The sequence below is a fragment of the Delphinus delphis genome, chromosome 6, assembly GCF_949987515.2.
Source record: "Delphinus delphis chromosome 6, mDelDel1.2, whole genome shotgun sequence".
In the NCBI taxonomy this organism is placed as follows: Eukaryota; Metazoa; Chordata; class Mammalia; order Artiodactyla; family Delphinidae; genus Delphinus; species Delphinus delphis.
In genome coordinates this window covers 104,301,382-104,314,560 of record NC_082688.1, presented here as the reverse complement: position 1 = coordinate 104,314,560, position 13,179 = coordinate 104,301,382, and the positions used below count along the sequence as shown (strand labels likewise).

The window sequence follows — 13,179 nt, the reverse complement described above, 5'->3', positions numbered from 1 at the left end:
TAGCTGGAGTACCTAAAACGCCTGTAACATTCTTTTGAGCTAATGCATTGCCTTGAAACAGCCATTTCTTAAATGCAAGTGTACTAACATAAAATAACAAGGTATCGTTCTGTATCTGTGAAATTAACAATATGAAAATTGTAAGAGTACACTGAGGTTTCACTGAAACTGGCACACTTAAAAAATCTATAATATACCTATAAATAGGTATAACTTTTGGGGATGTGATTTGGCTGGAAGTTTTTTATTCTTTTTCTTTTGTGATTGGGTTGGAATTTTTAAGAGTCATAAAAATGTCTATAACTTTGGCTCTACTAATCCAACTTCTGGGAATTTACTGGTAGGAAACATTTCAAAAGAAGGAGGGACCTTTCTGTGTTTATTTTTCCATGATTGAGAATGGGTAAATTACAAGACGTCTCCCTGACAGACGCTTAGGCAGCCGTCAAAAATATAGTTATAAATGACAGATGGGAGAATATTTGTAAAATAATCATTCACCAATTAAAAAAACCCAGAAATCAAATCGTAAAGATTGGGTATGCACATGGATGGAACTAGAAGAAGGAAATGGAAGGAAAACCAGTGGGCTTTGTTGGAGACTGTGGGATGGTGGAAGAATTTTTTCTTTTATTTCAATTTATGTTAATATTGGTTGTGCAAAAAACAATAATCAAAGACCCAAATGAACCCTCCTGGAGGGGGTAGCTGATTGTCAGCCTTTACCATACGGGCAGGTTTCAGTCCAGTTTTCTGGACAGAGAGAAGGGGTCTTAAAGTTGGTAGGTTCTGAAAGGAGGGGGCTGATGGGCAAGGCCAGGAGCCTCCAAGGGCACAGGGCACCAGTTGGGCGTGGGGACCACCTGAAGAGAGAAGGAGGGGTGGGCTGGTGGGAGCTGACAGAGAGTGAGTTTAAAGGAGATTGCCTCCTTCATGGCATTGCCTCTGGCCGGCCTGAGCTAATGGGGTCTTAAATCAAGCAGTTGCACTGTTACTCTTAGTCACTCACAATCCCAATTTTAAAACCAGAATTAACAAAACTCACAGTGTTTTACTACTTCTGATAAGCTGCGGTATCTCTTTGAACTTTGCAGCATCAAAAGCAGAGACTGCCACTAAAATACTGGGCTTTCTGTTTTCCAACTGCCCTCTCTCTAATACTTGTCAAGCAATCTGGGTCGAATATTGGACAAACACATGATCTAATCCTGGACTGCAATGATTTCTTAGGTAGACAGTTCCTGTGGTCACTTGGGCTGTGACTGGTTCATGGATTCATTTCCCCAGAACCTTTACTTGTATTGACAACTCTTTAGGTAATTTTCCAGAGTAGCGGAGTAATGGAGGGAACCACTGCACCAGGAGTCAGGAAGCATGCCATTAGGCAGATCACGAATAGTCTCCCGGACTCAGTCTTTTTATCTGTAAATTGGGGAAACTTTTTACAGATGACTGCATAGACCTAACTTCTATGATGAAAGTCTGAAAGACCCACTTTGGGCCGTATTAGAGAGTCTTATGCCCAGAATGAAGTTGACGATCCTTCTCCCATACTTTGCCCAGTCTTTCCACATCATGGAAAAATCAAATTTGGATCAAGCCGCACCCTGTAAGGGGATGTTGACACACTGAGTATGTGCAAAAGAGGTTAGCCAGGATACAGGGAGGCTTAGAAGCTTGTTGTGAGACAGCAGATGAAAGAACTACAGATTTAAACCAGAAACATTGTTACGTAGCAGGGATGTGATAACCGTCTTTGAGATGCTGAAGACCTGTCTTGTGGGAAAAAAAAAACATTCACTTGCTTTATGTGATCTCAGAGGGCAGGATCAGTGGATAGAAATTACAGGGAGGCAACTTTCAAGTCTGGACGGAATGTAGAACATTTGAACAGTTAGAACTAACTGAAGGTGGAGAGATGGGTATATGCAGAGGCTGGGCATATGCTTTTCTTGGAGATTAAAGGGCTGAGTGAGGGAGAATTTGTTTTTTTGTTGTTGTTGTTGTTTGGTTTTCGGTTTTTTTTTTTTTTTTTTGGCCATACCGTGCAGCATGTGGGATCTTAGTTCCCCTACCAGGAATCGAACCCTTGCCCCCTGCAGTGGAAGCACTGGACCACCAGGGAAGTCTCGAGGGAGAATTTGAAGTGGGGTTCCAATGCCCAGCTACCACTGTGAGCCTCTGAATCTAATCTGAAATGACTTATCTCCTCCAGAGTGGCCACCATCTATGCTGTGCACTTCCGGAAGCATCAGTCCCGGCACCCTCCCAAACTACCTTCCCCTTCCAAATCCTCTCATTGCTTGAACAAGCTGTGTTCCAAATTCCCCGGCTCGGCTCCATTCCAAGATTCCCAAGGCACAACTCCCTCTGTGCCTCATTTGCCCCCATCTCCTACCCTGCCCCCCACCCCCCACTAGTAGTTTCCATTTCTCTGATTTGCAGAGCAGAGCACAGCAAACAAACAAGCATCCCTAGACATCCCTAGACATCCCAGGATGCACCAGGGTTTGTAGTGTACCTGAGTGCAGTCCGTGAGCTTCCAGGAGACACCGGATGCTAGCTTATAATGATTAAGATGCACACCCCTCCCCTTCGTATTGTGAAATAGCTTTTCTTATAACCAAGAAAAGGAAACCTCGCCAAGAGGAAAGGGTGGGAGATCACTGAGATGGGTTGTTTGCCTGAGGAGGGAAATAGGAGATTTAGAAGTCAGAGGCAGAGAAGGGAGGGTATGGATGTAAGAGCATCTCCACCCACCCAGAGGGAATGGGACCCTGAATTCAGGAGTGGGAATTACCAGTGTCGCCCAGAGCCTGGCCGAGTCTGCTGCTGCCGCGGTCCCTTCAGGCAGTTCCCTAGCAGACTTGGAGGGAGGCATCCGGGTTCCGGAGCAAGCAAGCCCTCTGGGTTGGAATCCTGGCTCCACCTCTTACTTGCTGTTCTGCCTGGGGCAACTTTAACAGCTCTTGCCCTAAAAGGGGATAAATAAGGGTACCTCTCTCCTAAAATGGAAAGGATGACACACAATACTGTAGGGTGAGCCACGTGGAACCGCTGATGTCTGATCATTTCCAAAATATAAAAAAGACAATGTCGGGGCTTCCCTGGTGGCGCAGTGGTTGAGAGTCCGCCTGCCGATGCAGGGGACACGGGTTCGTGCCCCGGTCCGGGAAGATCCCACATGCCGCGGAGCGGCTGGGCCCGTGAGCCATGGCCGTTGAGCCTGCGCGTCCGGAGCCGGTGCTCCGCAACGGGAGAGGCCACAACAGTGAGAGGCCCGCGTACCGCAAAAAAAAAAAAAAAAAAAAAAGACAATGTCTTATGGATCAACCTCATCCATAATGAGTCCCCCGTTCCCAACTCATCCGCACCTTAGAATTATCTCGGGCTCTTTTTAAAATTCCAAAGCCCGGGTCACCTCCCAGACCCATCCAATCACAATTTCGACAGGTGGGATGCCTGGCCAGGTGATTCTCATGGGCAAACACGTTTGGGGACCACTGGCTGAGCACAGTGCCGGGGATGTATTGAGGCGCTCAGCCATGGCCACGTCTGATTTCCCTTCATCTGTCGTTTATTGAGCACCTCCGGCCTGCCGGGCTCTGTCCGGGCCTGCCTCTTGGGCCCCGGGGGCCTCCGCAGCCGCCTCACCTCGCCCCCCCCCCACCCCACCCCTCCTCCTCCTCCGCAGTGTCCAGGCCCCGGAGCTCACCGGACGACCTGAAGGCGCTGACTCGGAACGTGAACCGGCTGAACGAGAGCTTCCGGGACTTGCAGCTGCGGCTGCTGCAGGCTCCGCTGCAGGCCGAGCTGAGCGAGCAGGTGTGGAAGGCGCAGGACGCGCTGCAGAACCAGTCGGACTCGCTGCTGGCACTGGCGGGCGCGGTGCAGCGGCTGGAGGGGGCGCTGTGGGGACTCCAGGCGCAGGCGACGCAGAGCGAGCAGGCGGTGGCTCTGCTGCGCGACCGCACGGCCCAGCAGAGCGACGCGGCGCAGCTGGAGCTCTACCAACTGCAGGTGGAGAGCAACCGCAGCCAGCTGCTGCTGCGGCGCCACGCCGGCCTGCTGGACGGGCTGGCGCGCCGGGTGGGCGCCCTGGGCGACGAGCTGGCCGACGTGGGCGGCGCCCTGCGCGGCCTCAACCTCAGCCTGTCCTACGACGTGGCCCTGCAGGGCACGCGGCTGCGGGACCTGCAGGTGCTGGTGAGCAACGCCAGCGAGGACGCGCGCCGCATGCGCCTCGTGCACCGGAGCCTGGAGCTGCAGCTCAAGCAGGAGCTGGCCGTGCTCAACAGCGTCACCGAGGACCTGCGCCTCAAGGACTGGGAGCATTCCATCGCGCTGCGCAACATCTCCCTGGCCAAAGGTACAGCCGACCGCCCGGGACCCTGGGGGCTGCTTGCGCCCTCCTGCTCAGGCCTTCTTCCCGCACCTGCCTCCCCAAGGTCCGGGAGTCCCCCTCCCTCCCCGAACCCGCTCCCCCTTCATGAAGTCTTGCGCTCCAGGACCCTGGAGTGTTCTGCCCAAACGGACTGTACCCATTTCCAGGCCCGCACGGGATAAACCTCCTCCCTGCTGCCCCCGGCCCCAGACAGTGCACTCTGTCTGCACCCCTAGGCATGAGAATGGCCAAGATGGCTCCTGGGGACCTGGGTGGTCAGAGCTTGGATGTGCCAGCCGGAGCCTCCAAGAGTTTGGGGCTGGGGAGGAAAGCTGGGGCTCAGGCCAGACAGAGAGGCGCCCCCGCAGTGTCCTGGTCCTTGCATGGTGTTCCATGATGTTGGGCTGCGCCCCGCAGGCCTACAAGGCCTGCACTTGCCCAGCTTTAAGACAGAAGAAAGAGCCTGGAGTCAGCAACAGAGACATGAGTGGTTTAATGGATTGGGGAGTTTACACGTCTGAAGCAAGGTCCTGGAGTGACACCCCACCGTGTGCGTCCGATAGGCGGGCAGGACAAGGCGGCAGTCTTCTCTGTGGGGCGGGGGGAAGGGGAGATTGCCAGTTGGGAATTGATGTCAGGTGGGCTCATCGGTTACCAGGGAAACTAGCAGAGGGTCACGCCCCTCAAGGCCCCTTTGATAAGAACAGTCACTAGCTGGGGCGGAGGCAAGTATGGAGGAAGATGAGTCACGTGATTAGGGTGTAGGTGAAGCAGACACTCGTTGGGCAGGGGATGTTCAGAGAGCAAGAGAACAGCCATCTTGGGTGGCCTGACCGTACACATGGTGGAGCTACAAAAAGTTGGACAATTCCAAATTTGAACCTGGCCTTCCAGGCTGTTATAAAGCTATATTCATCCAGGTAGAAGAACATGTTTTATTTTCTTTAACAATGTGTTGGCTTCATTTATCACTCTTGAATATAATGGCAAAAATGCACGGGCCTCCATTCGGACTCTCGCTCGGGGTCCACCAACATCAGCACTTTTACAGCCAACCTTCCTCTCTGGCACCCCTGACTGACCACTCCCCCGCTCCCCTCTCCCCCGTTCCTTCCCGCTGCTGTCTGCCCTGCATGTCACTGTCAGAGTGTTCATGAAAGGTACTCTTCCTGCATGAGCCCCTGCTCAGAACCCAGGTCTGCGGGGTTCACCAAAAACTCCTCAGGCTGACAGTAGACAATGCTAATACCATTTTGAACACCAACTATGTCAGGTACGGCGGCGCCAAGTGTATCTCACAGGGTGTCTTTTGAAAACAACCATGAATGTGCTGAGATTCAGAAAGCTGCCCACAGTTGCAGGCTAGGAGGCGATGGGGCCAGGACTTGAACCCTAGCTCTTCTGATCCCAGAGCTGATGTGCCTTCCATCACATCCCTGGCCCCAGCCTGTCTTTCCTGCCTTCTCCTCTAACTGGTCCCCTGTACCAGGGGTTACAAACAGAACTGTCTGCAGTTGAGCAATGTCAATGCCTAAAATGACTTTGGTGTCAGGGGAGTAGTAGGGGCTATGGCAGGTCCAGCCCGTTTTGGCCTGGCATTGATAAGGTCTTTGCATTTTTTCCGGAGAAACTGGAAACATGGAATGTTCTAGAAATTTTTAATTGTTTAACTCTGTTTAATTGTTTAACTCTCTAGAAATTTTTAATTGTTTAACTCTGTGGGCCAAATACAACTTATCTGTGGGTCATACATGGTCCACAGACGGCCATCCTGCATCCCCTGCCTTATGTGAGGCATCCAGTCCAGTGGGACACGTCTTATCCCTGCCCCAGAGACACAGCCCACCTTTCCCACTGCCTTAGCTTTACTCCAGCGGCTCCTTCCACTGCACAACCTCCTTCTTCCTCCTCGTGATCCAAATTCCACTGATCCTTCCCATCTCAGTCAAACCCACCTCCTCCAGGAACCCGCTGGCCTCTCTAGTTCACCGAAGTCTCTCTTCTCTGGGATTCTGTATTTATCAGAGCAGAAGGTAGTCATGATGGACACTTATATTTGCATGGTACTTTCCAGATCCAGTTAATAATAATAGAACATTATTTTGTTTTAAAGTGTGTCCCCATCACCAGCTACGAGCTTGGTTGAAGGCAGGTTTCACTATGGAGAGCGGGGAGGATTCCTGCAGAAAAGCAGCTGAGGCTGCAGGAGAAAATACCAGGCTTTACTCCAGGACACACAATTAGAAATGAGCCAACCCAGGGCTTTTGTAGGCAGCAGATTTAATAAGGTGTAATTTACATGCCGTCGGATTCACCCGTTTTAAATGTGCCCTTCAGTCACCAGCCCATGACTTGCAACTCAACGCCAGTGCTCAATCTGTCACAGCCAGTCACCCTCAGCTGTCCACCCCTGTGTCCCCCAGCACCTAACAGCGTGATACATGTGGCTGGAACTCGAGGAATGTTTGTGGAACAGCTGTTACATCTTTTGAACCCGTGCCATCATTGGATCAGTTTTCTTGTCCTGGGTCACTTTGGTTTCATGTCTCAGAAGTCAAAGGAGAGCAGGCGGTAGCATGTCTTCTTCCAAATCCACACCCCTGGGGTCTTAGCTTTTCCCATCTTTTCATTTCCTTGACCTCCCCAGTCTGTTCAGTACTTAATAATAGCAGCGACACCGAATCAGAACCTACCACGAGCCAGACATTTTGTCGACATTTATTCTCTAAGTAGACATTAAAGACGGCTCATCCTCACATCCTGCAAAAAAAGATATTATTGAACCCATTTTGTAGCTGAGAAACTCGAATAACTTTCCCAGTGTTTGTTACACAATGGGCAAGTGACAAAGCCAAGATTTAAAGTGGGTCTTTCTGGCTCAGAAACCATGTTTTTTCACTGACCGTGGTGCTTTCTGGGGTGGAGAGAGACCAGCTAGCAGCCATGAAGTGAGAAGGGAGCGTGGTCCCTCAGGTCTGTTCCCGTGTTTGGGGGGTAGGCCCTACCAGGCGTTCCCCCTTCCTTCTTCCGGTCAACAGACATCACCAGGCTTCCTGCTGGTTGCAGCCTCTTTGGCCTCACCGAACATTTCGCATCCTGATTCTTTAATTTCTGAGTCCCTCTCCTTGGCTCGCGCTGAAGCGGCTCTGGGTCATGCATTTGCCATGGTTCTTCCGGTGGAATCCTCTAAGCGGTCTTTCTTTGGTTCTGAAATGAAGTTTCACACTTGGTTCCTTTGAACTGAAGTTTCATCTCGGTTCTGCCCAGACCTGCCTTCCAGTCTTCAAGCTTGGCATTATTGATGGGTTGCTGGCTCTTCAGAGATGAACACCATTCGGCCCCTCTATCTCCCAGGACCACCACTGTGGCTGGTGTCTCCCCTTCCCACCTCCCTCTCCCATGGTTGTTAGGGACCCAACTGGTATGATTAAAGAGAGTTCTGTTGGGTATATCTGAATGTAATTACCATTCAACTGCAACAGCACAGAACTCTACCCTGGCTTTTAGATAAGGGATGTTTTACCAGAGAAGATTTCCTGCATTTTTACACTGCTGTCTGAGTGGCCTTTCTTTGCTAGTTTTGTGCAGTTCCTCTCTTAGTCTTTAAACACACACACACGCACGCACTTTGCCCTTTCCTGGCTCAGAATCCACAAATACCCCAACTACGTATATTTTTCATATATGAGCTTGTTTGTTATTCTTGAGCTTGACCCCAAATGGTTTCATTCTCTCACTTCGTTACACAGTTTTCTATGAGCTTTGTCTCTCGGTTTGTCTTTTGTGTACATTCACAGTGGGGCTTTCTGTTTTCTGCTTTGGACTTTCAGCATTTATCAAGTCTGTTGAAATCTCTCTGTGGCTCTGGAAGAAGCAGAGAACTTAGATGATCAGACAGGGGAGGCATCCCAGGAGGGGGCAGTGTGTGAGCAAAGGCCTGAAGGCAAGACTCCCCAGCCACAGGCAGGCGGCTCAGTTCGCTACATGGGTGTTTATAGATTCACAGAAGGTTAGAGTGACACTAGGACTCTGAAATCACCTAGTCCACTGCCCTCATTTTGTAGTTGAGGCCCTTGAGTCTCAGAGAGGGGAAATGACTTGCCTACATCAAATCCCCAGCCAGTGCCTCGGCTGGGCTAGAAGATTCATCTTAATTCATGAGAGCAAATTGACAAAGCAGACTTACCTGTGGGCTGCTGTTTTGAGAAAAAACACCATCTAGTAGAGCAGAGCGTCCCACTCAACAAATGTTCATAATGGGAATGGGGTCTTGTGTTCCAGGCTAGAATGGTGGGCCCTGGTCTCTGGTGCACAGGGATGTGCATCCCTGAAGGTGGTGGGCGTCTCTGTGAACGGAGGTGTTTCTATCCCACCACGGACTAGGAAGCGTGGACTGGTGGCGCCCTCCCCAACCCCAAGGCAGGCTGCAGGGGGCTCTGCTGGGAGGGGAATGGAACGCCTGCTGTAGAAATTAGCAGTTGCCCCCAGCCTTGCCCACCGGCCCTCTGCCTGAGGCTCAGAAGAAAGCTGGCTCTGCAGGCTGGGCCACGGCCCCATGCACACGCTCAGGGTCCCAGAGAGGATGCATGAAATGAAGTGAGAGAGCTCTTGATACTGTAAACGTCACAGCACTGAGAATGCAGAGCCCCAGTGACATCAGGGCAATGGAAGCAGGGAGCCGACCTCTGGCAGCCGCCCCAGGACTAGCGTGGTTCTGCAGTGGTGTTTACATTACGAGCTTGGTCACCGTTCTGCTGGCTTCGGGCCCGAGGCATCAGCCGTCATGATCATTTGTTCTTGGCAGGGCACTGTCTAGATTCCAGCACACGAGTCCCCCACCCCGTCTCTCATTCCAGGATCCGGGAAGGGAGAATGGATTGCTTTTCCCTCCCCATTGGCTGGTCCCCAGAAGAATCCTGGTGTTTCTCCCAAACGCTCAGTCCCAAATCCTTTGTTCTGTGCCGGAGGTGCTTCCAGCTGGAGCGGCTCACGGCAGCCCAGCGAGGGCAGAGCTGTGCTGGGGGCGGCATGGGGGGTGGGCTAGACCAGTGGACAGGCTCTGAGGGGGACCCGGGCCCAGGGCTAGGAGGTTCCCTCCCCACCTCCTCTCACTCCCAGTGCCCCCTGTGGGAGGTGGCGGGAGAGAGGGGCTGGCACCCAGGACCGGAAGCCCAGTGGAGGGGCTCTGGACTGTTTCCACGATTGAGGAGAAGTGGACTCTGCTCACCTTGTCCCAGCCCACCTCTGCCCTGGCCTGCTCCAGTGATAGAAAAGGTGAGACATGATAGCGTAAGCTGAGAAGCTTAAAAGCTCATCCGAATATTACTCAGTCATCAAAAAGATGAAATGATGCCATTTGCAGCAACATGGATGGACCCAGAGATGATCATACTAAGTGAAGGAAGTCAGACAGAGAAAGACAAATACCATAAGATATCGCTTATATGTGGAATCTGAAATATGGTACAAATCAACGTATCTATGAAACAAAACCAGACTCACAGTTGTAGAGAACACACTTGTGGTTGCCAAGAGGGGGATGTGGAGGGATGGAGTTTGGCATTAGCAGAGGCAAACTATTGTATTTAGGATGGATAAACAACAAGGTTCTACTGTATAACACAGTGAACTATATTCAATATCCTGTGATAAGCCATATATGAAAAAGAATATATATATATATATATGTGAGTCACTTTGCTGTACAGAAGAAATTAACACAACATTGTAAATCAACTATGCTTTAATAAAAATTTAAAATAATGTTCATCTGGGGACCACTGGGACCACTGACACCATAACAGCTTCCACGACTGCCCAGAAATCATTCCTTGAAATCTCTCCTGTGTGCCAGGTGCTCTGTGAGGCCCAGGGCCACAGAGAGTGGGGCTCCAGCCCTTTAGATAGGCCTGTCCTCCTTGGGGACCACAGTGCAAGGGGAGTGACCGTGGCTGGCGTGTGGGCACAGGGTGGCCTGACCAGGCTCTGGTGCTCCCCTGAGCAGTCTGTACATGGTGATGCCTGAGGGTCCTTCCAGTTCTGAGACCTGGGGATTCTGCCCTGGTGCCCTCAGAGATGGGAGGGGTGAGTGTGAAGGTGAGCTTCAGGGATGAGAGTGATGGGCCTCTTAGAAAGGAAAAGATTTGGCTAGTATTTGGGGATACCACGAGGAGAACGTTTTTGCTGAGGTGGAAGAGAGTTTGTGTCGAGAAGCATCAGGCTGTGAGTTTGCAGAAGAAGGGGTCAGGTTGGGAATGATTTTCAGGGGGTCTCCAACAGAGGGGGCTGCCCATTATGGTGTGAGGGGCTTCCAAGGGCTCTGAGTTCACTCGATTCTGATGAGATTAATCAGACAGCAACAGTGGGCTGGAGAGAGACTGGAGCCAATGAGGGAGGCAGTGAGGAAGGAGTGAGACACATGACATGGGAACCACCTGGATGACAGCCTTGAAGGGGGCTGGGCAGAGGAAAGGGAGGAGTCCAAGAAAGCTCCAGATTGTTAAGCTGGATTCCTGAGAAAATGACAAAACGTCAGATCCCAAGAGTGCATCACCCATGGGCAGCAGTGGTTGAAAGGAGCACTTGATCCTCAGAGCTCCAGGCAGCATGGCCCCATGAGACTCAGACTGGCCGCATTCCAGGCTCTTCTGAGTCGGCCGGGCCAGTACCACCTGAGGGCATGACTAAGGCTTGGAAATCAGCACCCACCTTAACTGTCTACCCCGGCTTCTTCCCAGTTAATCTCTAGTAAAGGCCTTCACTAACCACTTAGTTCTGTTGTAAAAACTCTCCATGTGTAGGATGTTTTTTGGATGTGGCTCTCCCTGCATTGGAAGGGTGATTTCAGAGCCTGGAATAACCATCTCCAAATAGTTCTGATGAAGCATTACAAAAAGTCAGGTACAGATGGTCAGGGCTGGCCTTGCCACTCAAGGCTTCCCAAGCCTGTTGATATCCACCATGTCACTGAATTCGCTTATTCCTCACTACAAACGCCAGAGGAAGGGATTTTTACTTAGATTTTATGGAACCGGGACCTGAACCTAAGATCTTCCATATCCATCCTCAAACCTCACCTTCCAAATGATCTCTGCCACCTTGATGCCCTACCATCAGGGTCAGGCCACTGGGCAGCATCCTCCCTTTGCCAGAATTACTCCCGGGAAGGTCCATATGTTGGGTCACACCCACATCAGAGCGAATAAAACAAATGGAGGGAACGGTCCATGGTATCCTTGACCTGCTTGATTCCCGGAGCGCTGGGTTACCCCTGGGGAGGCCTGGAGGGAGCAGAGAAGAGTGAAAAGGGATGGAGTGGACTGGGGGCAGGGGGAGGGTGACAGCCCAGTGACAGCCCGTGACGTACAGAGATCCAGGAACCGCTCTCAGCTCCCTTTGCTGCAGCTTTGACCTGGCCAGGAGATTGTTGGAATGGGCATTGTTAAAGCTCATTTGCTTCCGTACTCTATCTTTCTTTGCTGTAGAATCTTAGACGTGTTCCCAGCCGTTCCTGTTGTCCAAAAACCGAGGTCACCATGGCCAGTCTTACTTTGCTTTTCTTCCTAGAAAAGAGGAAGATGACTGCAAACCCCAGCCCCCCTTAAATGATCTGTGTAACTCACGAGTCGTTGTGTAATGATTTGTGCATTTTTCAACTGTTGATTACTTTTTTCCCTGTACGCATGCCATTGAATGCTTCAACAGCTGTCAACTTTGGTTAGGGTCTGCGGACAGTGTCAACTTGGGGAATGTATCAGTACATCTTGATCTTGGCCACCTGGCTGTTTCGTGTGTATTAACACCCTCTGATCTCACATACTCATTCATTCATCAGATATTTATTGTGCAAGACATGACTGCTATGCTGCGAGTATACATGCTTTGGTTTCCTGGGGCTGTCATAACAAAGTACCACAAGCTGAGTGGCTTAGAACAACAGAAGTTTATTCTCTCACGGTTCTGGAGGCCAGAAGTCTGAAATCAAGGTGTCCACAGGGCCATACTCCCTCCAAAAGGTCTAGGGGAGGATCCTTCCCGGCCTCTTTCTGACTTCTGATGTTGCCAGCCATCCATGGCGTTCCTTGGCCTGTAGACACATCACTCCAGTCTCAGCCTCCATGGTAACCTTGCCTTCTGCCCAGCTGTCTGTGCTTTCTCTTTTTATAAGGATGCCAGTCATTGGGTAAGGACCCACCCTACTCCAATCGGACCTCATCTTTAACTAATTACATCTGCAAAGACCCTGTTTTCAAAGAAAGTCGAATTCTGAGGTTCCAGGTGGATGTGAACTTGGAGGGGACACACTTCCACCCAATGCAATACAGTTTGGGCATTTTCCTTGGTCCTTTTTTTTTCTCTCATCGAGCAGCCAGAGCAGGGAAAGTTAGAGTCTGGATCTTCACAGCCAGTACGGGGATGTCAAGGATGTGCTCTTGTCTCAGGGAGATGGCCATTTTCTTAGGAAAAAGAGAACACGTACTCCCGTGACTGTAAGACCAGGCAGTGTGAGATAAACGTCAAGTGGCACCCAGGATGTGCATTCAAACAGGCCATGCCCACTTGCAGCAGGAATGATAGATCAGAGAAGGTTTGGCCAAGAAGGTGGTCATGAGCATCCCTGAGGGGCAGGTAGCCATAGGCGATTGGCAAGGAGGGCCCCCCTGGCTCGCCAGTCTGGGAACAGCAGGCTGCCATGCGGGAAGGTTCGGGTGCATTCTGGGAATGGCAGGAGGTCTACATGAGGAGCAGGGCAGGGTGGGCGGGGCCAGGCAGACCTGAGTTGAAACCACGGCTCC

The 13,179-nt window shown here is 51.1% G+C and overlaps 1 protein-coding gene across 3 annotated transcripts in view; it reads left to right on the top strand.

The window, feature by feature from the left end:
- SCARA5 (scavenger receptor class A member 5) overlaps positions 1-13,179 on the top strand; it is a 117,893-nt gene that overhangs the window by 63,915 nt on the left and 40,799 nt on the right. For all 3 annotated transcript variants that reach the window (XM_060015227.1, XM_060015228.1, XM_060015229.1), the window contains exon 4: positions 3,695-4,369. In XM_060015227.1, coding sequence (XP_059871210.1) covers positions 3,695-4,369 — 675 coding nt within the window. The remainder of the gene's footprint in view (positions 1-3,694; positions 4,370-13,179) is intronic.